This window comes from Hemicordylus capensis, chromosome 4, assembly GCF_027244095.1.
Source record: "Hemicordylus capensis ecotype Gifberg chromosome 4, rHemCap1.1.pri, whole genome shotgun sequence".
NCBI classification, from domain to species: Eukaryota; Metazoa; Chordata; class Lepidosauria; order Squamata; family Cordylidae; genus Hemicordylus; species Hemicordylus capensis.
The window spans coordinates 151,183,293-151,208,929 of NC_069660.1; the positions used below are offsets into that span (position 1 = coordinate 151,183,293).

General features: G+C 48.0%; 2 protein-coding genes across 20 annotated transcripts in view; one reads left to right on the plus strand and one right to left on the minus strand.

The window, feature by feature from the left end:
* LOC128324290 (uncharacterized) overlaps positions 1 to 11,159 on the plus strand; it is a 259,679-nt gene extending 248,520 nt beyond the window's left edge. For 4 of the 5 annotated variants that reach the window (XM_053248662.1, XM_053248660.1, XM_053248663.1 and 1 more), the window contains 5 exons: positions 4,173 to 4,277; positions 5,764 to 5,869; positions 6,843 to 6,905; positions 7,615 to 7,797; positions 10,618 to 11,159. In XM_053248662.1, coding sequence (XP_053104637.1) covers positions 4,173 to 4,277; positions 5,764 to 5,869; positions 6,843 to 6,905; positions 7,615 to 7,797; positions 10,618 to 11,159 — 999 coding nt within the window. Of the gene's footprint in view, positions 1 to 4,172; positions 4,278 to 5,763; positions 5,870 to 6,842; positions 6,906 to 7,614; positions 7,956 to 10,617 lie in introns of those variants that run through there. The other variant, XM_053248665.1, reaches the window with a different exon arrangement.
* Positions 1 to 25,637, minus strand: part of LOC128324295 (uncharacterized) — a 56,755-nt gene that overhangs the window by 4,258 nt on the left and 26,860 nt on the right. For 6 of the 15 annotated variants that reach the window (XM_053248684.1, XM_053248677.1, XM_053248685.1 and 3 more), the window contains one exon: positions 893 to 1,210. The gene's annotated coding sequence lies outside the window, so the exon portion shown is untranslated. Of the gene's footprint in view, positions 1 to 88; positions 299 to 892; positions 1,211 to 2,327; positions 3,053 to 3,076; positions 5,190 to 5,627; positions 5,818 to 25,637 lie in introns of those variants that run through there. The other 9 variants (XM_053248686.1, XM_053248679.1, XM_053248678.1 and 6 more) reach the window with 9 other exon arrangements.

The following is a 25,637-nucleotide window of genomic DNA, read 5'->3' on the forward strand; positions in this document are numbered from 1 at the left end:
GGTGGGGAGGGGAACAAACCCTTGCAGAAAAGGCCGCGAGGCCAGAACTTGGAGTGCAGACCGAGGGAGCAGAAGATAGATAGCTCACCTGATCTGTTTTATATATGACCTGATGCCCCCTAGTGGAATGCCTTCTAGATAGATAGCTCGTGGAAGGCTTCTCTATGTTCACCCTAGACACCCTTGAGTTCTTCAGAGAGGCCCCTGTGTGAATTGCATTTAGCTTCCTAAGCTCCATGAAAACTCATCTGGGATAAATATCCCATTTAGCCAGATGGTTCTTCATACGTAGTAAGGACTGTGAAATAAAAAAGGAATTGAGGTAAATGGCATTGTGAGGAAAGGCTAACAAAGATGCAAGAGAACTAACAATTTGTGCTTTAGAATTCTGCTAAGGTTGGTAGACTAATTGAAAACAGAACTTTTCCTGGCTGAATGCAGCGTCAGCCGGAATTGACTGTGAAGCTGACCCACTAGGATTATAATGAGCTCTCAAGTTCCTTGAGGCTGGTAAAATATTAAAATAAGTATCAGTCTGCACACTGACATCAACGACGGCAGGGGCTTCCTTAAATATTGCAGTATCAGCCATTGAGGAGGGCTTAGAGTCCCTCCTCAGCTCAATAATCAACGTATCTAGCTGTTCAGTTATTAACGATAAGCAGTGGAATAGGAGCTTTAAAGACTCTTGCACCAAGAAAGCCATGCTAGAAGAGACTCCCTCAACAGAATCCAATGAAGGTCTCTGACAAGGGGCTTGCCTTTGCATGATAGAATTAGCCAAAAGAATAAGAGAAGGTTCACTCACTGCACTCTCCTCACTGCTGCTGCAAAAAGTCAAGGGAGAGTTACAATCAAAAGAGCATTCCATAGGATTATTACAAGTGCTTACTTCTGGGTTCACTGAGGAATTCAGCAGCACGAAAGCATCCTCCACATTTCCCTTCTGATTATCATTTAGTGGAACGGATTGAGGAAGCTGAGTGAAAAGTGGTTCATTCCTTTCTGTGGGGGTGTTCTTCCCTTTTAGTCAAGAAGTTGTTTAATGTGGGACGGGGCATTTTCCCACCTTTTTTTAATCTTTGGAGAATTTCTTTCTGTGCTTTGCTCCCATCGCGTGCAGCTTTCAACCTTCAGCGTCAGCCTTCAGCGTCTTATCTTCCTAGGCAGTTCAGTAAACCCAAGGCCACGGTATCTTTAAATGCAGTTGCTAGCAAACATAAACACATAATAAAAAAGCATGCCAGCTGATAAAAATGGTTAAAAACAAATTAAAAACCAAGGAGAGAAGCTCTGAAGTTGAGAGACACGTGCAGCCCGGTTAAGGAATGTAAACCATATGCTTACTGGGCCACAATTTGCCCTTATATGAGGAACTCCTCAGCTTACACCCAGGGAATTCAGTGTGGTTTTCTTCCTCATACTTAGCTGTCCTTCTAATCTTACTTGGGACCTGCCACTACTGAATGCACATACCTTCCACCATTTTGCAAATGAAAATAGGGGTCCATTGGCAACACCCAGTTCTCATCACAAGGATTACTGCCTAAGCCCTGAAGAGCATATTCCACCTGCTAGATGCTGTGCACCACAGAGTGCCCTTTGCTAAGCAGCATTTGCCCTGGTTGCGTATGAATGGGAGACTACATGTGAGTACTGTAAAATATTCCTCTTCATGGATGGGGCCGCTCTGCGAAGAGTATCTGCATGCTTACATGCAGAAGGTTCCAAGTTCCCTCCCTGGCATCTCCAAGATAGGGCTGAGAGAGAGTCTTGCCTGCAACCTTGGAGAAGCTGCTGCCAGTCTATGTAGACAAGACTGAGCTAGATGAACCAATGATCTGGCTCAATATATGGCAGCTTCCTAAGTTCCTAGGGAGGGAACGAAATCCTGAAGAACAACAGAACTGGCAATACACATGAGAAATAACAAATAAGGCATCCCAGAGGCAAAAAAGGGGACAAGAGCAGGAGCAGTGATTTACAAGGAACATAACTCAGAAAACATGGGCGGTCACTGGCAAATAGGAACAATTAGAGGCTATTCTGGCGACCAGCCGAAATCGATCTAGGGGAACTAGGGGTTAACCCGCCTAAGTTCTCCTCCCCTTAAACCAGGTTTGCGGAGCGAGCGCTCCACAAACCCGTGTTTTCAAAATCGTGAGTAGCCGCAGCATGGCTCCGTGGTGAAGCTATTCATGAGTAGACCCCCAGAGGGGAGGCGAAAAGTCGCCTCCCGGCTCCAGGGTTCTCTCCTGTATGCCCTGCGCGCTGTATGGCCAAAGCGGGTGGTACGGATCGTGAGACCCGCCTCTTAGAGTTCTTACATGGCTGTCCAATGGGAGAGACCACTTCTCTGCCTGAGCTCTTCTGCTGTTTGCTGCATCCTTCCCCTTCTCTTCTGTCACTAAGAGGGCTGAGCAAGGGCTGGAAGTCAAGCGATATTGCTCTGTGCACCCCCCCTGAGAGAGAGGCAAATTGGTCAACTGAGAGATAGGCAAAGGTCTTTTTCAAGGGGAAGACTCCTCAGTGTGAAACCACCTTAAGTAGCGCAGCGGGAAAATGCTTGACTAACAAGCAGAAGGCTGCAGGTTTGAATCCCCACTGGTACTATATCGGGGAGCAGTGATATAGGAAGATACTGAAAGGATCATCTCAGACTGTGCAAAAGGAGGCAATGGTCAACCCCTCCTGTATTCTACCAAAAGAAAACCACAGGGCTCTGTGGGCACCAGGGTGCTTTCCAGGCTAGCTGCTGGAACAGCAGCACAATGCCTCTGTTTGGGCAAGTCGCATTCAGGACATAAACAGCAGGGGGAGCAGTCTCGCAGCAACTAATAAACCCTCCCAAACCAGCGACTTTTTCATGACGGATGTACGTCGTCCTTGCTCTATATGACAGCGATTAAATTCACAACAAGGCATGGGACATGTGAACAGCACCCTGCTGTCTGCATAGGGACTGCAGTGTCACAACGCAGGAAGTGTGGAAGCACACTTCCGAGATATGTCCTGACCCCGTTGTAGGGTCTAATCTGGAAAGCACCCTGGTGTCAAAATTGCCTTGACTTTTTACCTCAGTGTGATCAGAGTTCCCAGGCCGCCTTGTGTGCCCCTCAGCTGCTCATTGCCATTTGCTTTTGACTTGGCTTCCACACTGGACTGAACAGTGGTGTTGAGGCTAGAAGGGGGGCCATGGTCCTCCTGGGGTAAAGAGCTAAACTGAGGGCAGATGGAAAGCCTGAACCACCCGTGGGCTGTTCCTTCTCTGGCTCTTCAAGTTGCCAGCAGTCTGAATAATAGACCAAAGGTTGTTCCCTTCAAAAACATTCCAGAAGAGAAAGGTTAGAGTTGCAAGTCATCTTTTGCATACTGGCCAATATCCAATGCAGTCTAATGTCGGTGGTGCTGATCCACTTGCACATGCTCACAGTGAAGCACTGGCATTCTTGCACTTTGGCGCAAGTGTACAAATACTTTAAACAGCACACCTGCATTCTGGGAGCACTATTTAGATTGGAAAACCACCACTACATTCTGGGAGCACTATTTAGATTGGAAAACCACCACTGCATTTAAGGACCACTATTTAGATTGGAAAACCACCACTGCATTTAAGGACCACTATTTAGATTGGAAAACCACCACTGCATTTAGATTGGAAAACCTCCCAGACCTGCATTCTGGGAGCACTATTTAGATTGGAAAACCACCACTGATGGCCGAGTTGCAAACTGGGAATAACTCCTGGAGCTTTTCCAAATGGCGATTTAATGCAGCTTTGCAACATTTAGGCGGGGTCAGGGAAGAGTTCATACGAAGGATCCATTTACAGCAGTCCCTTGTTGTTAAGCCTTATTCAGCTTTCCTCCTGATTTGCAGTTATGACACATTATATGTGTCCTACAAAAAGTAGTATTTTGGTGCATTGCTCAAAATGGCTTAATTTCAGTCACTTCCTGCTGCAGTAAAACTGGCCATCTGGGAAAGTTCCTGTTCTCAGTGGCACTTACTCCCAAGTAAACATAGGTAGGAGAAGGAGAAATCAATAGGAAGGGCTGGTCAAGGTCAGCTTCATCCTGGAGAAGCTGCCACTGGAGGGAGCATCTGATGAAAAGCTATCAGTGCTGTCTGTCTTTAGGTCTTGAAGTTCAACTCTGCTTGTATTGCAGGCAACAAAGGCCACTCTGAAACAGCTGGTCCCAGAGGTGAGGTGGCGGGTAGACCCCAAAACCTATAGCCTCCATCGTGTGCTCCATCAGGCGGCCAAATATGTGGTGAGTTGAGTTGCCTTTGCGGCGATCCTGAAATACCACTTGCTGATTCTTTCTCATGACTTGATCGTTGTTAATTCTACCTGTCCTCACTGGAAATCAGGGCAGCTTACACTGGGTTCTCCCCAGAACAACCCCTGAGGAAGGGCGGAAGGAGAGTGGTCACAACCTCACCACCAAGCTTCATGCAGTAGTTTGAAGTCTGGTCTTTCCAGCCAGAGACCTCTCACCACAGTGACTGGCTCTCAGTGGCACAAGGCTGGTTCAAGAGTGTTGTCTTGCCTGCACAGAACTGCTTTTTTGTTTTGTTTTGTTTCTGTTAGACCTTGTAGAGCCTATATATAGGATTAGGTCTTTCCTATCCAAAGTGTACTTCACCAATAAATCTACTTTGTATCTAGATTCTACAAGAATCTCCATATGTCTTCTATAAATAGCTGCAACAACTAAACTCTGCATTCCAGTTACAGAGTGGGGGTAGCTTCTTTAGTGCTCTGCTAATTAACATCACTGGTAAATTCGCCCTCCAACAGGGTTATGGGCCCAGCAGCCTAAAACATCTACAGCAGAATTTATTTATTTCTCCCCTCTCTTTTAGAACTTTCTTGTTCCCTTTTAAAGCTAAAATTCCCCAGACTTGCTATAACGCTTTGCAATTTAAGCTTAGTGCCTGATGCTTCCAGAGCCATGGTCACAGGCTCAAAACTTTGAGGCAAAGATTGTAAAATCAGTCCGATAAACATTTGATCATTTAATTCAGATCCACATTGTTTTAGAAATCTGTTCATCTCTAAAAGGTTGGCCATGTGAGCTGAGAAATCGTCAAGTTTCGTAATTGCTTTCATCCAGCTTGGGGAGAGCTGTTCCTGGATCCATGCTTTCTTTCTGACTAAATCAGTTGCACTTCCAAAAGGTGGGGGGGGGGAATAAACTCTGCTGTAGATGTTTTAGGCTGCTGGGCCCATAACCTTGTTGGAGGGTGAATTTACCCATGATGGGTTTTGTGATTAATTAGCAGAGCACTAAAGAAGCTACCCACTCCAGTTACAGAGCAGAACACAGAGTTTAGTTGTTGCAGCTATCTATAGAAGCTGAAACTGGATAAACATGGAGATTCTTGCAGAATCTAGATATTAAGTAGATTTCATTATTGGTGAAGTACACTTTGGATAGGAAAAACCTAATCCTATCTATAGACTACATAATGAATAGTTAGGGAGAGACAGAGAGAGATATGTTTCCATCTGCTCTCCAAGAGGAAGGGATTCTGAGACTCACTACAGGAAATGCTTGAGGAGTCATATCAGCGATCATAGAGTGGAGACAGATAGGAACAGCTAGGGAGACCCTTACTCACTATTTCTACTCCCAATGCCCCTAGTGGTCATCGGGATAGTCTGTGCATAAGGTCGATGCACTGGAACTCTTATCTCCAACAGAGTGTTGTCTTGCATGCACAGAACTGCCTCTCTCTTTTTGTTTCTGTTAGACAAAAAAGTACAAGAAGGATCTGGTGCGTGGTGCTGCCTTCGGCTGCATGCTTCCTTCCTCCAACAATCTGCCAGCAGTCTCAAGGGTGGCAGCACTCTTTGTCGGTAAGTGAGGCAGTATCCTTCCTCTTTAGTGATGGACCTCAGCCTGCCCTGCCAACCCCTATCTGTGGTCTAGCATGATCCAGAAGTGAGGCAGTTCAGGATTTGAATGGAAGTCACCCTTGCCGAAGATGCTACAACTCAGAGCCAGGAAGGAGGGGTCACTGGGCTCTGTAGAAACAATGCTTTGTTGTTCTGTTCTGTACTCTCCTCAACGGCAGGATGTCTCTAAATAGGCACAAAGGAAAGCAAGTACAGGAGATTTGGAGTATGTGTATCATATCAATTTAACTGCATGTTACTTTAAATATGTCATTAGGCCCTTGCACGCATCCAGATCAGTACCATGACACAGAGGGAGGGAAGGCTTAATCCTTGCTTGGCTCCCAGTGAGGGCCCAATCCAGATTGGCCCCACTCCTTAAATGCAAGTACTCAAAGGCCAAACTATGTGTTTCAAGTAATACATTTGGACCCTAAGCAGTGGGGAAGCAAGGCAAACCTTGATAGGCAAAACTGCTCTTAAACACAGCACCAGCTGAATTCTCCAGAGGTAAGAGCCACTCCCAAGTCTTTCACCTGCCCACTGCAAATAGTCACAATTCTTTCTCTGGGCAAAATTTGAAACCGCCTTCACTTTCCCCACTTCTTGGTACATACTTCACAAGCAGAACACTGGCCTGTAACCTCATATGGAGTATTGACCACCTCCATTCCTGGTTGACCTGGATTGCCCAGTAAGCATTGTTCAGTTAATTATCGGTAGCCAGGCCATGAAGGTGGGCAACATAATGCCCATAAGGCCTTCATTCAGTCTTGGAGGAGTTCCTTCTGCTCAGGTCTCTAGAGATGCCATGGCACACCCCAGCCACTCCATCCTGCTCCCCCCCTCCTGCACTAGTTAGATAGATAGATAGTCTAATCTGATAGACTGGATTCCCCGGTGGTGACTTCTGTTTGCTCCGTTGTCTCTATAGGACACCTTGCTCACAAGGATGCAACCTTCATCACGTTGGAGGATATGGGCTCTTACTGTACATGTAAGTGGGAGATTTGTCTTTGGAAGAGAGGGAAGCAAGTGGCTTCTGCTAGCAAGTGTGCCTGAAGACAGATGCAACACTGAGAAGAGGGATGGATGGATGGATGGACGGGTGGATGGATGGATGTTGATGGCAACTCCACTGCCCCCAAAACACATGTACATTTCTCTTTCTGTTTGGAGCAAGTTCTGGCTTGGAAAAATGAGAAGGGCAGACAAGCTTTTGTTTTCTCAGAGAAAACATGCCTCTGAAATGGCCCTGGAAGCCACTGGTGCTATGTCTCTGATGCCCACATGTTGGCTACAGCCGATAGATCACCAAGCTATCTTCCCCATCCTAATCCCTGGAGTCGTTCTGTGACTCTTTGAGAACAATGGGAATACAGATTCCGTTCCAGGTTACCCAAGAACCAGTAACTTGTAAGTGGCTTTCATGTGACATCTGCTAGAAAAAGCTTCCTCCCAGCTGCCCTATTGGTATCCTCTGTGCCTCGGTCAGGTTCAGACACAAAGGGAGCAGAGAGAAGCGTTCCTGGTGGCTGTCCCCCACCCCCATATTCCCTCTCCTACTATCAAGTTGCCCAAGTCTTGGCACAGTTTTTTTGCCCTTTGAAGTCTAAAGAAATACATCCCACTGGTGTTGGGGTGGGTGGAAGGGTAGTCATCTGTGCATCTTTGGCCAGCTGATCTATTCTCTCTTGCTCCCTCAGGGCTTGAAGGGATGGCCGAGCATAATGATGAAGAGGTGCGGCGTGCAGGAGAAAGCACCATTTGTGTCATGCAAAAAGCCGTTAATGACCATACTAAAGGGAGAGTCCACACACTAAAGAAAAGGTTTATCCGGCATGTGAAAAAAGAAAGATGCCCCAAAGACTTCAAACACTCAGTGCCTGGTGAGTGAGGAACCACCATTGTAGCACAACTCCACTGTCCCTGGGGCCTGTGAGGGGAACTTTCCAATGACCTGTGGCCCGTGTGAATAAATGGGAAGAGGGCAATCTGGATTGTTCACCTCAGTCAGAAAAAGGCCTTGGCCAACCCTTTCCCTGTTGGAGAGGAGAGCTGGTCTTGTGGTAGCAAGCATGACTTGTCCTCTTAACTAATCAGGGTTGCATATGAATGGGAGACTAGAAGTGTGAGCATTGTAAGATATTATTCCCCTCATGGGATGGAGCTGCTCTGGGAAGAGCAGAAGGCTGCAAGTTCCCTCCCTGGCTTCTCCAAGATAGGGCTGAGAGAGATTCCTGCCTGCAACCTTGGAGAAGCCACTGCCAGTCTGTGTAGGCAATACTGAGCTAGATAGACCAATGGTCTGACTCGGTATATGGCAGCTTCCTATGTTCCTATGTAATCCAACTTGTGGGCAGGTAAGAGCAAAGGAGCCCTCAGAAGCTGGATGCAGAGAGAGGCTTCCCTGGCTTTAGGAAGGCTGGTAGTCCATCCTTGCAGAGTCTCATTCTCCAGTGCATGATGGCATCCTGGTCCAAGAAGAGGCCAAAGTACATTTCATCTCTTTCCCCCTTTCTCTTAGACTTGTGCAGTCTGGGTCTCAGCCCCAGTGGGCTGGGTGTCATCAAAGAAGGCAGACTCCGGCTGTTCCTTAGGGCAGGGCCGGATTAAGCTAGTGTGGGGCCTGTAGCATATGTTATGAAGGGGCTCCAAATTTTAAAAATACACATAAATATTGAAACATAAATTATTTACTTGCATAGTAAAGTAATTCAATTTTTTTCATTTGCTTAGTGCCCCCCCACCAACCACCCCATGCCTCCACTCAGCTGAGCCAGCCAGTCAACAAATTTTGCAAAACACACACACACACACACACACACACACACACACACACTTTCGTGACTCCTGACCATGGGTTTTCCTTCGGAGTTATTTTCACAAAGAGAAAGGGGGTGGGGAACAAAACTCTGAATGTTTAAATTAAAAGATTCTCAGGAATTCTGTACTTTGAGAAATCTGAACCTATTAGCAATTTTGGCACACAACAGTGGATGTTTGATTCCAATGTGTGCAGAACATATTGGATCCCAGCAGCCATCACATTAAAAGGGCCATTTGACAATATTAAGAATATATGTTTAACCTCTTGTGCAAGCCTGACAGGAAAGCAGATGTATATTTAAAAGAGTTGATGTATTGCAAATGAATGTGATTATGATGAGGTGCATTAGCAACTTCCATGAAAACAGAAGTATCCAAAAGACAATCTTTTGGCAGGAGGCACAGCCTCTTTCCATCTAAATTACACTAACATGCTTAATATTAAAAGGAGGAAATGCACAAATCATTCAGTGCAACCCTAAGCATGTTTACTCAGAAGTAAGTCCCACTGACCTCAATGAGCCTTACTCCCTAGTAAGTGTGTTTAGGTTTGCAGCCTCCGTTTATCTTTGGACAATTTCAACGGGCATCCCAATGTAAAGCTAATGAAGTTGGCAACGCAGCAGTAGTTATTTCAGTTCCAAATTCCCTCCCAAAAGCACTAGATACTAAAGGAGGATATAAGTGACCTTACCCAACAAGACCATAATATAATCTCCCTCCAAGCTCCCCTCAATTGATCCACTAAACTTTGAGACTCCTCTGAGTTACTTCCGGCTTTCTTTTTCCTCTTAAAGGTACACGTTCTCATTGTTTATTTTTACCCTCTCCCAGTCAGTCTGAAAACACTGGCAACATTCAACTAGCATCTTCTTTAGCTTCCTTTCTTCCGCCCGGCATTAATAGTTGGTTGTTTTTTAATCTAAACTGTTTTTATTTCTTTTATTCTCTCTGTGTATGTTTTTAAAAACTTTTACAGTTTGAACAAATAAGGACCAACTCCCTGGCGAATAAGTTATCCTTGAGACCCCTTTGCAAGCTATCTGTTCCTATTGTTGTTCTTACTACTCCCTCCCGTGCTGCTTAACATAATAGATAACCCAATCAATACCATGGTGCCAGGAAGACCTTGCTTAAATGCTCTCGAGGGAGGCGAGAGAATGGGCAGCAGCAGGCAATGAGGAGAGTCAGCAGAGAGTACCAAATAGAGAGCAAAAGAAGGGGCAGACGTTCAAGCCAGGCATGCGGGGCCCTAGAAAACGCAGGGCCCGTAGCAAATGCTACATTTGCTACTATGTTAATCCTGTCCTGGCTCTGTGGTCGCCAGGAGTCGACACCGACTCGACGGCACACTTTACTAAAACTGATAGGACTTGAAAATGTTTAATTGTGGCTGGGTTACGCTCCTAACGTACAAAGAATTTTGCATCACAGTTACCATCAAAATAGCCCCTGTGAGGTTGAGGTTCATCATTCATAACAAACCTTGTTCTTCCATGTGCACATCCAACATACTGTGCATCATTCACATGTAACGTAGCCGCACCACCATTACTCTCCCATCCAAATTCGGATGTAACTGCTGCAAATTTTGTTTACATTCATTTCCCACCCCCTGCCCTGAAGTACAATGAGACAGCTTTGTAGCAGAGCAGAAGCAGCAGGTTGGCTATATATCAACTACTATTATTTTGTCCAGTTCTGCATTAGTATATCTGTGTTTATATAAATATATATTAATTTCTGTTACCACTATTTAAGAACCATAGAAGCCAAGGCCACCAAGCTGTATTTTCTCTCTCAAAAGCATGAAAAAATGCATTACCGGTTATATTCACACAACAATCAGATCTCTCTCTCTCTCTCTCTCTCTCTCTCAGCTCGAAAATCATCAAAGTCATCATCCAAAGCTGTAAAATCCAAAGCTGTAAGAGTGATTTCGGAGGAGGATGGCAGTGGGGTAGACAATGCAGTGACAACAGTAGCTACCACAACTACCACAACTTCTACTACAAGTCAACCTTCTAGTACAACAAGGCAGCCTTCTACTACAACCACGACAAAGCAGGCTTCTACTACAGTTACAAGGAAACAGCCTTCTACTACAACCACAGTGAAGAAACCTTCCACCACAACAAGGCAGTCTTCTACTATGACCACCATAAAGCAAACTCCTACTACAACCAAAGCTGTGGCAACTCCTAGTATGACTGCAATGCAGCTGCCTTCTACTGCTGTTACAACGTCAGCTTCTACTATGACTACAACAAGGCTGCCTTCAACTATGACCACAACAAGAGAGCCTTCTACAACTGCAAATCAACCTGACACGGAGCGTACAACCAAAGGAAATAAAAGTATTGAATCAACTTCTTTGAAGACCATATTATCCAAACCCCTTCTCCCCAATCCAAAAAAGTAACCACATCCTTCAGCATTACTACCACAAAACCATTGAGGCCAAATACTAGCTTGCCACCTCACACTTCTTCAAGTATTAGTAATATACTGACTTCTACTGTGGCTAAAGTCACAGGTATGGCTGCTATGAAAACCACAACTACTCCAGCTAAAGGGACAACAACAATATCCAAAAGAGACACTACTACTGTAGCTATGGAAGCAACTTCAACAGCCGACAGAGACACAACCAATGCAAACAGCCAGGCTGTAACAAGAATGGAAAAAAGTGAAGCAACAAATGAAATTGATAAAAGCGATATCACAGCTGCAAATAAAGAGACTACAATAATAGACACTAAAGACACAAATAGTAATTTAGGCACTGCAAGTCCAATACAGACAGCAGATATTACAACTACAGGGACTCTAATAACTGATAAATCCGATGCAACTGCAGATTCCAAAGAAGCAACCACTGCAGATAAGGAAACAACATCTGTGGAAAGAAGAGAATCAACAGCCATTAATCAGGAGCCAGGTATGGATGATAAAAAAGACAGTAGTACTGTTGATGCCACAGTCATCACTTCAGCTGATAGAGAAAAGGCAACTACACCTCTCACAGATACAACTACAAGTATTGAGAAAGAGATTAAAGAGTCAACCGCAGAGCATAATCAAGAGACAGAAAACTCTAAAGAGAGATCTGTTACCAGAATCAAAGAAAAAAATGACAGTTGGTGAAATGGAAACTTCAGAAAATCAAAAAGATTCTAGTGCAACTGCTGTTAATGAGGGGATGCCAACTGAATTGCTGCCAACCGTAGCCGATAGCTCAAAAAAAGAGACCATGACTCCATCAAGCCCAAATTCTAGAAATACTACAAACACAATAGAATCAGCAATTACATCTCGGATCATCAGAGAAATTGATCAAAGTCAGGAACCAACGAACAAGCCAGAGCAACTTGTAACTCTAGATAATTCAGATCTCATTCCTGATGTTCTGCTAAGAGGTACACCTCAGCCTGAGGTTGATTTTGGAAGTGTGAGACCAGAACAGAGTAGTACAGTGACAGAGACAATAACAGAGACTGATCCAACAAGAGACACAGCCAATCCTGATGGTGATGATAAAAATTACAAACCAGAAAGTAGTACTACAGTCAGAGCATCAACAATGACACAGACTGAGCCAACAAGCAACACAGACAGGCTTGATGGCAGTTATACAAATGACAAGCCAGGAAGTAGCACAACAGTCACAGAGACAAGAGTAACACAGACTGATCCAACAAATGATGCACGCAGACTTGGCAGTGATAGTAACACACCAGAAGGGACAACTTCTATACACAGAGTATAACACAGTCAGATCCAACAAGTAGCACATCAAGCCCTGACAGTGATGTTAAAAATGACATACCAAAGGCAACTACTACAATCGCAGAGACAATAATACAGACTGATCTCTCAAGTGACATACCTACTCCTGATGGTGATGATAAAAATAAAAAATCAGGAAGCAGCACTACAGAGACAACAACAACACAGACTGATGGAGATGATAAAAGTGACAAGCCAGAAGGAACTACTATAGTTGCAAAGACAAAAATACAGACTGATCTCCCAAGTGACACATTTACTCCTGATGATGCTGATAAAAACCAAAAGCCAGAAAGCAGTACCATAGTCATGGGGACAACACCAACTGATCTAGGTGACACATCCAATCCTGAGGACACTAACAAAAGTGACAAACCAGAAGGGACTACTAGAGTCACAGAAACAACACAGACTGATCCAGGTGACACAACCAATCCTGATGGTGGTAATAAAAGTGACAAATCAGAAAGGACTACTACAGTCACAGAGACAATCGTAACAGAGACTGATCCAGAAAATGGCACACCTAGCCCTGTTGGTGATGATAAAAGTGACAGGCCAGAAGGGACTACCACAGTCACAGAGAGAAGCATAACAGAGACTGATCCAGCAAATGACACACCTAGCCCTGTTGGTGACGATAAAAGTGTCAGGCCAGAAGGGACTACCACAGTCACAGAGACAATCATAACAGAGACCTGCCCTGAAAGTGATTACAAAAATGACAGACCTGCAGAGACCACAACAGTCAGAGAGACAGTAATAACAGAAACAATAATAACAGACACTGATCTAAGAAGTGGTACACCCAAACCTGAAAGTAATGATAAAAATGACAGACCTGAAGGGACCACAACAGTTACAGAGACGATAACCATACAGACCGATCCAGCAAATGGCACACACAACCCTGTTGGTGATGATAAAAATGACAAACCAGAAACAACCACTACAGTCAGAGAAACCATTACAACAGGAACTGATCCTTCTTCAAGCGATCCAGAGATACAAAAAATAGCATCATCACCCTCTAAGCCACCAAATGATGAGCCTAGTCCGAATGGCAACAGGAATGGTGACAGGCCAGATGATACTACAGAAATAATGGAGACAACAACAATATTCTGTGCTGCCGGATACTAATTGAGGTGGCAAAATGGATGCCGGAGTGCAGCAAAGTTGCGGTAAGAAATTGGAAACCGCCTTCGGGTCAACTGCTCTTCATCTGCGTAACCAGAGCTGCATCTATCCTGCCATTGCACAAGCAGAGAGAAGCTAAAAAGAAACAAAAAAGAAGAAATTCCCAAAAGATGGGTGCCCGCCTTATTCCCCAAGATTGGCTGCAAAATGACTACATTGGCTCAATTCTCCCTCAATGGGGGAGTGTATCTATTGATGCTGGGTTGCTCCTCCCACCTGCTCTGAGACAGGGCCAATCAGGTGACAACAGGGCTCTCAATACATTGATCACCCATTCAAATCTCTATGGTAGGCCTGCACAACTCAAATGACCTGGTGTGTCGCAAATGACCATGATATGGCTCATGGGGGCCAAAGTCACTGATTATTAAATTAACACCTAATATCAATCAATTAATCAAATCAAATTAAAATGAATTTAATTAAAATGAATGTAATTAAAATTTAACTTTTGAACTTCTGGCTGGGAAGAATTAATTTAAATTAAAATAAAATAAATTGATTTAAAAATTTTAATAAAATACATACAATACAACCTGTACAAAATACATAACAAAATGCATTGTTCTTCCTTTCCACCTCTCCCAAAATGGGGCAGTCTGGGGGGGGGGAGAGAGAGAATGGAGCAGTCTTGGCGAGAGGGAGAGAGAGAGAGAGAGACGGAGAGAATGGAGTGGTCTTGGGGAGAGGGAGAGGGGGAGAGAGAGAATGCAGCAGTCTTGGCGAGAGAGAGAGAGAGAGAGAGAGGAGCAGTCTTGGTGAGAGAGGGTGAGAGAGAGAGAATGGAGCGGTCTTGGCGAGAGGGGAGAGAATGAGAATGGAGCAGTCTTGGAGAGAGAGAAAGAGAGGGAGAGGGAGAGAGAATGGAGCAATCTTGGAGAGAGAGAGAGGAGCAGTCTTGGTGAGAGAGGGTGAGAGAGAGAGAATGGAGTGGTCTTCGCGAGAGGGGAGAGAATGACAAAGGAGCGGTCTTGGCGAGAAGGAAAGAGAGAGAGAATGGAGCGGACAGGGGGAGAGAGAGAGGAGTAGTCTTGGAGATAGAGAGAGAATGCAGCAGTCTTGGCGAGAGGGGAGACAGAGAGAATGGAGCGGTCTTGGCGAGAGGGGAGAGAATGAGAATGGAGCGGTCTTGGCAACAGGGAGAGAGAGAGAGAATGGAGCGGTCTTGGGGAGAGGGGGAGAGAGAGAGAGAGAGAGAGAGAGGAGCAGTCTTGGCGAGAGGGAGAGAGCGTGAGAAAGAATGGAGCAGTCTTGGCGAGAGGGAGAGAGAGAGAGATAGAATGCGGCAGTCTTGGCGAGGGAGAGAGAGAGAATGCAGCGGTCTTGGCGAGAGGGGAGAGAGAGAGAATGCAGCAGTCATAGCGAGAGTGGGAGAGAGAGAATGGAGCAGTCTTGTGCAAGACAGAGAGAGAGAGAGAGAGAGAATGGAGTAGTCTTGGAGAGAGAGGGAGAGAGAATGAAGCACTCTTGGAGAGAGGGAGAGAGAGAGAATGGAGCGGTCTCGGAGAGAGGGAGGGGGAGAGAGAGCAGCAGTCTTGGCGAGGAGGAGAGAGAATGCAGCAGTCTTGGAGAGAGGGGAAAGAGAGAATGCAGCAGTCTTGGCGAGAGGGAGAGAGAGAGAGAGAATGGAGCAGTCTTGGCGAGAGGGAGAGGGAGAGAGAGAATAGAGCAGTCTTGGCGAGAGAGAGAGAGAGGGAGAGAGAACGGAGCAGTCTTGGCGAGGGGGAGAGAGAGAGAGAATGGAGCAGTCTTGGCGAGAGGGGGAGAGAGTGAGAAAGAATGGAGCAGTCTTGGCGAGAGGGAGAGAGAGAGAGAGAGAGAGAGAATTGAGCGGTCTTGGTGAGAGGGAGAGGGAGAGAATGGAGCGGTCTTGGCGAGAGGGAGAGAGAGAGAATGCAGCGGTCTTGGCGAGAGGGAGAGAGAGAGAATGCAGCCGTCTTGTGCGAGAGAGAGAGAGAGAGAGAGAATGGAGCAGTCTTGTGCAAGAGATAGAGAGAGAGAATGGAGCGATCTTGGCGAGAGGGAGAGACAGAGAGAGAATTGAGCAGTCTTGTAGAGAGTGAGAGAGAACGCAGCAATCTTGGCGAAAAGGGAGAGAGAGACAATGGAGCGGTCTTGGCGAGAGGGAGAGAGAGAGACAATGGAGGAGTCTTGGCGAGAGAGAGAGAGAATGCAGCAGCCTTGGCGAGAGGAGGAGAGAGGGAGAATAGAGCGGTCTTGGCAAGAGGGGGAGAGAGAAAGAGAGAGAGAATGGAGCAGTCTTGGAGAGAGAGAGAGAGAACGCAGCAGTCTTGGCGAGAGGGGGAGAGAGAGAGAATGGAGCAGTCTTGGAGAGAGAGAGAGAGACAATGGAGAAGTCTTGGTGAGAGGGAGAGAGAGAGAGAATGGAGCGGTCTTGGAGAGAGAGAAAGAGAGAACGCAGCAGTCTTGGCGAGAGGGGGAGAGAAAGAGAATATGGAGCAGTCTTGGCGAGAGGTAGAGAGAGAGAGAATGGAGCAGTATTGGATATATATAGAGAGATAATGCAGCAGTCTTGGTGAGAGGGGGAGAGAAAGAGAATGGAGCAGTCTTGTAGAGAGTGAGAGAACACAGCAGTATTGGCGAGAGGGGGAGAGAGAGAGAATGGAGCGGTCTTGGAGAGAGAGAGAGAGAGAGAGAATGCAGCAATGTTGACGAGATGGGGAGAGAAAGAGAATGGAGCAGTCTTGTGCGAGAGAGAGAGAGAGAGAGAGAGAGAATGGAGCAGTCTTGGTGAGAGTGAGAGAGAATGGAGCAGTCTTGGCGAGAGGGGAGAGAGAGAGAGTGGAGCGATCTTGGGGAGAGAGAGGGAGAGAGAGAGAATGGAGCAGTCTTGGAGAGAGAGAGAGAGAGAGAGAGAGAGAGAATGGAGCAGTCTTGGGAGAGAGAGAATGGAGCAGTCTTGGCGAGAGGGGGAGCGAGGGAGAGAGAATGGAGCAGTCTTGGAGAGAGAGAGAGAGAGAGAGAGAGAGAGAGAGAGAGAACACAGCAGTCTTGGCGAAACGGGGAGAGAGAGAGAATGGAGCAGTCTTGGAGAGAGAGAGAGAAAGAGAGAGAGAGAGAGAGAATGGAGCAGTCTTGGTGAGAGGGAGAGGGAGAATGGAGCGGTCTTGGAGAGAGAGAAAGAGAGAACGCAGCAGTCTTGGCAAGAGGGGGAGAGATAGAGAAAATGGAGCGGTCTTGGCGAGAGGTAGAGAGAGAGAGAATGGAGCAGTCTTGGATATATATATAGAGAGAGAGAACGCAGCACTCTTGGCGAGAGAGAGAGAGAGAATGGAGCAGTCTTGTGCGCGAGAGAGTGAGAGAGAGAGAGAATGGAGCCATCTTGGTGAGAGGGAGAGAGAAAGAGAGAGAGAGAATGAGAATGCAGCAGTCTTGGCGACAGGGGGAGAGGGAGAGAATGGAGCAGTCTTGTGCAAGAGAGAGATAATGGAGCGGTCTTGGAGAGAGTGAGAGAGAACACAGCAGTACTGGCGAGAGGGGGAGAGAGAGAGAATGGAGCGGTCTTGGAGAGAGAGAGAGAGAGAATGCAGCAATCTTGACGAGATGGGGAGAGAGAGAGAATGGAGCGGTCTTGGAGAGAGAGAGAGAGAGAGAGAGAGAATGCAGCAATCTTGACGAGATGGGGAGAGAGAGAATGGAGCAGTCTTGTGCGAGAGAGAGAGAGAGAGAGAATGGAGCAGTCTTGGTGAGAGTGAGAGAGAATGGAGCAGTCTTGGCGAGAGGGGAGAGAGAGAGAGTGGAGCGATCTTGGGGAGAGAGAGGGAGAGAGAGAGAATGGAGCAGTCTTGGAGAGAGAGAGAGAGAGAGAGAATGGAGCAGTCTTGGGAGAGAGAGAATGGAGCAGTCTTGGCGAGAGGGGGAGCGAGGGAGAGAGAATGGAGCAGTCTTGGAGAGAGAGAGAGAGAGAGAGAGAACACAGCAGTCTTGGCGAAACGGGGAGAGAGAGAGAATGGAGCAGTCTTGGAGAGAGAGAGAGAAAGAGAGAGAGAGAGAGAATGGAACAGTCTTGGTGAGAGGGAGAGGGAGAATGGAGCGGTCTTGGAGAGAGAGAAAGAGAGAACGCAGCAGTCTTGGCAAGAGGGGGAGAGATAGAGAAAATGGAGCGGTCTTGGCGAGAGGTAGAGAGAGAGAGAATGGAGCAGTCTTGGATATATATATAGAGAGAGAGAACGCAGCACTCTTGGCGAGAGAGAGAGAGAGAATGGAGCAGTCTTGTGCGCGAGAGAGTGAGAGAGAGAGAGAGAATGGAGCCATCTTGGTGAGAGGGAGAGAGAAAGAGAGAGAGAGAATGAGAATGCAGCAGTCTTGGCGACAGGGGGAGAGGGAGAGAATGGAGCAGTCTTGTGCAAGAGAGAGATAATGGAGCGGTCTTGGAGAGAGTGAGAGAGAACACAGCAGTACTGGCGAGAGGGGGAGAGAGAGAGAATGGAGCGGTCTTGGAGAGAGAGAGAGAGAGAGAGAGAATGCAGCAATCTTGACGAGATGGGGAGAGAGAGAGAATGGAGCGGTCTTGGAGAGAGAGAGAGAGAGAGAGAATGGAGCAGTCTTGGTGAGAGTGAGAGAGAATGGAGCAGTCTTGTGCGAGAGAGAGAGAGAGAGAGAATGGAGCAGTCTTGGTGAGAGTGAGAGAGAATGGAGCAGTCTTGGCGAGAGGGGAGAGAGAGAGAGTGGAGCGATCTTGGGGAGAGAGAGGGAGAGAGAGAGAATGGAGCAGTCTTGGAGAGAGAGAGAGAGAGAGAGAGAGAGAGAGAGAATGGAGCAGTCTTGGGAGAGAGAGAATGGAGCAGTCTTGGCGAGAGGGGGAGCGAGGGAGAGAGAATGGAGCAGTCTTGGAGAGAGAGAGAGAGAGAGAGAGAGAGAACACAGCAGTCTTGGCGAAACGGGGAGAGAGAGAGAATGGAGCAGTCTTGGAGAGAGAGAGAGAAAGAGAGAGAGAGAGAGAGAGAGAATGGAGCAGTCTTGGTGAGAGGGAGAGGGAGAATGGAGCGGTCTTGGAGAGAGAGAAAGAGAGAACGCAGCAGTCTTGGCAAGAGGGGGAGAGATAGAGAAAATGGAGCGGTCTTGGCGAGAGGTAGAGAGAGAGAGAATGGAGCAGTCTTGGATATATATATATAGAGAGAGAACGCAGCACTCTTGGCGAGAGAGAGAGAGAGAATGGAGCAGTCTTGTGCGCGAGAGAGTGAGAGAGAGAGAGAGAATGGAGCCATCTTGGTGAGAGGGAGAGAGAAAGAGAGAGAGAGAATGAGAATGCAGCAGTCTTGGCGACAGGGGGAGAGGGAGAGAATGGAGCAGTCTTGTGCAAGAGAGAGATAATGGAGCGGTCTTGGAGAGAGTGAGAGAGAACACAGCAGTACTGGCGAGAGGGGGAGAGAGAGAGAATGGAGCGGTCTTGGAGAGAGAGAGAGAGAGAATGCAGCAATCTTGACGAGATGGGGAGAGAGAGAGAATGGAGCGGTCTTGGAGAGAGAGAGAGAGAGAGAGAGAGAATGGAGCAGTCTTGGTGAGAGAGAGAGAGAATGGAGCAGTCTTGGGAGAGAGAGAATGCAGCAGTCTTGGCGAGAGGGGGAGAGAGGGAGAGAGAATGGAGCAGTCTTGGGGAGAGAGAGAGAGAGAGAATGGAGCAGTCTTGGTGAGAGTGAGAGAGAATGGAGCAGTCTTGGCGAGAGGGGAGAGAGTGAGAATGGAGCGGTCTTGGGGAGAGAGAGGGGGAGAGAGAGAATGGAGCAGTCTTGGAGAGAGAGAGAGAGAATGGAGCAGTCTTGGGAGAGAGAGAATGCAGCAGTCTTGGCGAGAGGGGGAGAGAGGGAGAGAGAATGGAGCAGTCTTGGGGAGAGAGAGAGAGAGAGAGAGAACACAGCAGTCTTGGCGAAACAGGGAGAGAAAGAGAATGGAGCAGTCTTGGAGAGAGAGAGAGAGAGAGAATGGATCAGTCTTGGTGAGAGGGAGAGGGAGAGAGAGAATGGAGCGGTCTTGGAGAGAGAGAATAGAGAACGCAGCAGTCTTGGCAAGAGGGGCAGAGATAGAGAAAATGGAGCGGTCTTGGTGAGAGGTAGAGAGAGAGAGAATGGAGCAGTCTTGGATATATATATATAGAGAGAGAACGCAGCACTCTTGGCGAGAGGGGGAGAGAGAGAGAATGGAGCGGTCTTGGGGAGAGAGAGAGAGAGAATGCAGCAATATTGACGAGATTAGGAGAGAGAGAGAATGGAGCAGTCTTGGTGAGAGTGAGAGAGAATGGAGCAGTCTTGGCGAGAGGGGAGAGAGAGAGAATGGAGCGGTCTTGGGGAGAGAGAGGGGGAGAGAGAGAATCGAGCAGTCTTGGAGAGAGAGAGAGAGAGAGAGAGAGAGAGAGAGAGAGAGAGAGAGAATGGAGCAGTCTTGGGAGAGAGAGAATGCAGCAGTCTTGGCGAGAGGGGGAGAGAGGGAAAGAGAATGGAGCAGTCTTGGAGAGAGAGAGAGAGAGAATTGAGCAGTCTTGGTGAGAGGGAGAGGGAGAGAGAGAATGGAGCGGTCTTGGAGAGAGAGAAAGAGAGAGAGAATGAGAATGCAGCAGTCTTGGCGACAGGGGGAGAGGGAGAGAATGGAGCAGTCTTGTGCGAGAGAGAGATAATGGAGCGGTCTTGGAGAGAGGGAGAGAGAGAGAATGGAGCATTCTTTTAGAGAGTGAGAGAACACAGCAGTATTGGCGAGAGGGGGAGAGATAGAGAAAATGGAGCGGTCTTGGTGAGAGGTAGAGAGAGAGAGAATGAAGCAGTCTTGGATATATATATAGAGAGAGAGAACGCAGCACTCTTGGCGAGAGGGGGAGAGAGAGAGAATGGAGCAGTCTTGGAGAGAGAGAGAGAGAGAGAGAGAGAGAGAGAGAGAGAGAGAGAGAATGGAGCAGTCTTGTGCGAGAGAGAAAAAGAGAGAATGGAGCCATCTTGGTGAGAGGGAGAGAGAGAGAGAAAGAGAGAGAGAGATTGAGAATGCAGCAGTCTTGGCGACAGGGGGAGAGGGAGAGAATGGAGCAGTCTTGTGCGAGAGAGATATAATGTAACGGTCTTGGAGAGAGGGAAAGAGAGAGAATGGAGCAGACTTTTACAGAGTGAGAGAGAACACAGCAGTATTGGCGAGAGGGGGGGGAGAGAGAGAGAATGGAGCGGTCTTGGAGAGAGAGAGAGAGAGAGAATGCAGCAATCTTGACGAGATGGGGAGAGAGAGAGAATGGAGCAGTCTTGTGCGAGAGAGAGAGAGAGAGAGAGAGAGAATGGAGCAGTCTTGGTGAGAGGGGAGAGAGAGAGAATGGAGCGGTCTTGTGCGAGAGAGAGAGAGAGAGAGAGAAAGAGAGAATGGAGCAGTCTTGGTGAGAGTGAGAGAGAATGGAGCAGTCTTGGCGAGAGGGGAGAGAGAGAGAATGGAGCGGTCTTGGGGAGAGAGAGGGGGAGAGAGTGAATGGAGCAGTCTTGGAGAGAGAGAGAGAGAATGGAGCAGTCTTAGGAGAGAGAGAATGCAGCAGTATTGGCAAGAGGGGGAGAGAGGGAGAGAGAATGGAGCAGTCTTGGAGAGAGAGAGAGAGAGAGAGAGAGAAAGAACACAGCAGTCTTGGCGAAACGGGGAGAGAGAGAGAATGGAGCAGTCTTGGAGAGAGAGGGAGAGAGAAAGAGAGAGAGAGAGAATGGAGCAGTCTTGGTGAGAGGGAGAGGGAGAGAGAGAATGGAGCGGTCTTGGAGAGAGAGAAAGAGAGAACGCAGCAGTCTTGGCAAGAGGGGGAAAGATAGAGAAAATGGAGCGGTCTTGGCGAGAGGTAGAGAGAGAGAGAATGGAGCCTTCTTGGATATATATATAGAGAGAGAGAGTACGCAGCACTCTTGGCGAGAGGGGGAGGGAGAGAGAATGGAGCAGTCTTGGAGAGAGAGAGAGAGAGAGAGAGAGAGAGAGAGAATGGAGCCATCTTGGTGAGAGGGAGAGAGAGAGAGAGAAAGAGAGAGAGGGAATGAGAATGCAGCAGTCTTGGCGACAGGGGGAGAGGGAGAGAATGGAGCAGTCTTGTGCGAGAGAGAGATAATGGAGCGGTCTTGGAGAGAGGGAGAGAGAGAGAATGGAGCAGTCTTGGAGAGATAGAGAGAGAGAGAGAGAGAGAGAGAGAATGGAGCAGTCAGAGAGAGAGAGAATGCAGCTGTCTTGTGCGAGAGAGAGGGAGAGAGAGAGAATGGAGCAGTCTTGGTGAGAGGCAGAGGGAGAGAGAATGGAGCAGTCTTGGCGAGAGGGGAGAGAGAGAGAATGGAGCGGTCTCGGAGAGAGGGAGGGAGAGAGAGAGAATGGGCAGTCTTGGCGAGGGAGAGAGAGAGAATGGAGTAGTCTTGGCGAGGGAGAGAGAGAGAGAATGCAGCAGTCTTGGCATGAGGGGGAGAAAGAGAATGCAGCAGTCTTGTGAGAGAGAGAGAGAGAGAGAGAGAGAGAGAGAGAATGGAGCAGTCTTGTGCGAGAGATAGAGAGAGAGAGAATGGAGCGATCTTGGCGCGAGAGAGAGCTAATGGAGCGGTCTTGGAGAGAGGGAGAGAGAGAGAGAATGGAGCAGTCTTGTAGAGAGTGAGAGAGAACACAGCAGTATTGGCAAGAGGGGGAGAGAGAGAATGGAGCGGTCTTGGAAAGAGAGAGAGAGAATGCAGCAATCTTGACGAGATGAAGAGAGAGAGAGAATGGAGCAGTCTTGTGCGAGAGAGAGAGAGAGAGAATGGAGCAGTCTAGGTGAGAGTGAGAGAGAATGGAGCAGTCTTGGCGAGAGGGGAGAGAGAGAGAATGGAGCGGTCTTGGAGAGAGAGGGAGAGAGAGAGAATGGAGCAGTCTTGGAGAGAGAGAGAGAGAGAGAGAATGAAGCAGTCTTGGGAGAGAGAGAATGCAGAAGTCTTGGCGAGAGGGGGAGAGAGGGAGAGAGAATGGAGCAGTCTTGGAGAGAGAGAGAGAGAGAACACAGCAGTCTTGGCGAAACGGGGAGAGAGAGAGAATGGAGCAGACTTGGTGAGAGAGAGAGAGAGAGAGAGAGAATGGAGCATTCTTGGGGAGAGGGAGAGGGAGGGAGATAATGGAGCGTTCTTGGAGAGAGAGAGAGAGAACGCAGCAGTCTTGGCAAGAGGGGGAGAGATAGAGAAAATGGAGCGGTCTTGGCGAGAGGTAGAGAGAGAGAGAATGGAGCAGTCTTGGATATATATAGAGAGAGAGAGAACGCAGCACTCTTGGCGAGAGGGGGAGAGAGAGAGAATGGAGCGGTCTTGGAGAGAGAGAGAGAGAGAATGCAGCAATGTTGACAAGATGGAGAGAGAGAGAATGGAGCAGTCTTGTGCGAGAGAGTGAGAGAGAGAGAGAGAATGGAGCAGTCTTGGTGAGAGTGAGAGAGAATGGAGCAGTCTTGGATAGAGGGAAGAGAGAGAGAGTGGAGCGATCTTGGGGAGAGAGAGGGAGAGAGAGAGAATGGAGCAGTCTTGGAGAGAGAAAGAGAGAGAGAATGCAGCAGTCTTGGCGAGAGAGGGAGAGAGAATGGAGCAGTCTTGGAGAGAGAGAGAGAGAGAGAGAACACAGCAGTCTTGGCGAAACGGGGAGAGTGAGAATGGAGCAGTCTTGGAGAGAGAGAGAGAGAATGGAGCAGTCTTGGTGAGAGGGAGAGGGAGAGAGAGAAAGGAGCGGTCTTGGAGAGAGAGAAAGAGAGAACGCAGCAGTCTTGGCAAGAGGGGGAGAGATAGAGAAAATGGAGCGGTCTTGGCGAGAGGTAGAGAGAGAGAGAATGGAGCAGTCTTGGATATATATATATAGAGAGAGAGAACGCAGCACTCTTGGCGAGAGGGGGAGAGAGAGAGAATGGAGCAGTCTTGGAGAGAGAGAGAGAGAGAGAGAGAGAGAGAGAGAGAGAATGGAGCAGTCTTGTGAGAGAGAGAGAGAGAGAGAGAGAGAGAGAGAGAGAATGGAGCCATCTTGGTGAGAGGGAGAGAGAGAGAGAAAGAGAGAGAGAGAATGAGAATGCAGCAGTCTTGGCGACAGGCGGAGAGGGAGAGAATGGAGCAGTCTCGGAGAGAGAGAGAGAGAGAGAGAGAGAGAGAGAGAGAGAGAGAGAGAATGGAGCAGTCTTGTGCGAGAGAGAGAGAGAGAGAATGGAGCCATCTTGGTGAGAGGGAGAGAGAGAGAAAGAGAGAGAGAGAATGAGAATGCAGCAGTCTTGGCGACAGGGGGAGAGGGAGAGAATGGAGCAGTCTTGTGCGAGAGAGAGATAATGGAGCGGTCTTGGAGAGAGGGAGAGAGAGAGAATGGAGCAGTCTTGTAGAGAGTGAGAGAGAACACAGCAGTATTGGCGAGAGGGGGAGAGAGAGAGAATGGAGCGGTCTTGGAGAGAGAGAGAGAGAGAATGCAGCAATCTTGACGAGATGGGGAGAGAGAGAGAATGGAGCAGTCTTGTGAGAGAGAGAGAGAGAGAGAGAGAGAGAGAGAGAGAGAGAGAGAGAAAGAATGGAGCAGTCTTGGTGAGAGTGAGAGAGAATGGAGCAGTCTTGGCGAGAGGGGAGAGAGAGAAAATTGAGAGGTCTTGGGGAGAGAGAGGGAGAGAGAGAGAATGGAGCAGTCTTGGAGAGAGAGAATGCAGCAGTCTTGGCGAGAGGGGGAGAGAGAATGGAGCAGTCGGAGAGAGAGAGAGAGAGAGAGAGAGAGAACACAGCAGTATTGGCGAAATGGGGAGAGAGAGAGAATGGAGCAGTCTTGGAGAGAGAGAGAGAGAGAGAGAGAATGGAGCAGTCTTGGGGAGAGGGAGAGAGAGAATGGAGTGGTCTTGGAGAGAGAGAAAGAGAGAACGCAGCAGTCTTGGCAAGAGGGGGAGAGATAGAGAAAATGGAGTGGTCTTGGCGAGAGGTAGAGAGAGAGAGAATGGAGCAGTCTTGGATATATATATAGAGAGAGAGAACGCAGCACTCTTGGCGAGAAGTGGAGAGAGAGAGAATGGAGCTGTCTTGAGAGAGAGAGAGAGAGAGAGAGAGAGAGAGAGAGAGAGAGAGAGAGAATGGAGCCATCTTGGTGAGAGGGAGAGAGAGAAAGAGAGAGAGAGAATGAGAATGCAGCAGTCTTGGCGACAGGGGGAGAAGGAGAGAATGGAGCACTCTTGTGTGAGAGAGAGATAATGGAGCGGTCTTGAAGAGAGGGAGAGAGAGAGAATCGAGCAGTCTTGGAGAGAGAGAGAGAATGGAGCAATCAGAGAGAGAGAGAATGCAGCTCTCTTGTGCGAGAGAGAGGGAGAGAGAGAGAATGGAGCAGTCTTGGTGAGAGGGAGAGGGAGAGAGAATGGAGCAATCTTGGTGAGAGGGGAGAGAGAGAGAATGGAGCGGTCTCGGAGAGAGGGAGGGAGAGAGAGAGAATGGAGCAGTCTTGGCGAGGGAGAGAGAGGGAGAATGCAGCAGTCTTGGCATGAGGGGGAGAAAGAGAATGCAGCAGTCTTGTGTGTGTGAGAGAGAGAGAGAGAGAGAGAATGGAGCAGTCTTGTGCGAGAGATAGAGAGAGAGAGAATGGAGCGATCTTGGCGAGAGAGAGAGAATGGAGCTGTCTTGGTGAGAGGGAGAGAGAGAGAATGGAGCAGTCTTGGGGAGAGAGAGAGAGAGAGGGAGAGGGAGAGAGGGAGATAGAATGGAGCAGTCTTAGAGAGAGAGAGAGAATGCAGCTGTCTTGTGCGAGAGAGAGAGAGAGAGAGAGAGAGAATGAGAATGGAGCAGTCTTGGGGAGAGGGAGAGAGAATGGAGCAGTCTTGGCGAGAGGGGAGAGAGAGAGAATGGAGCAGTCTTGGAGAGAGAGAGAGGGAATGCAGCAGTCATGGCATGAGGGGGAGAGAGAGAATGCAGTAGTCTTGTGCTAGAGAGAGACAGAGAGAGAGAGAGAATGG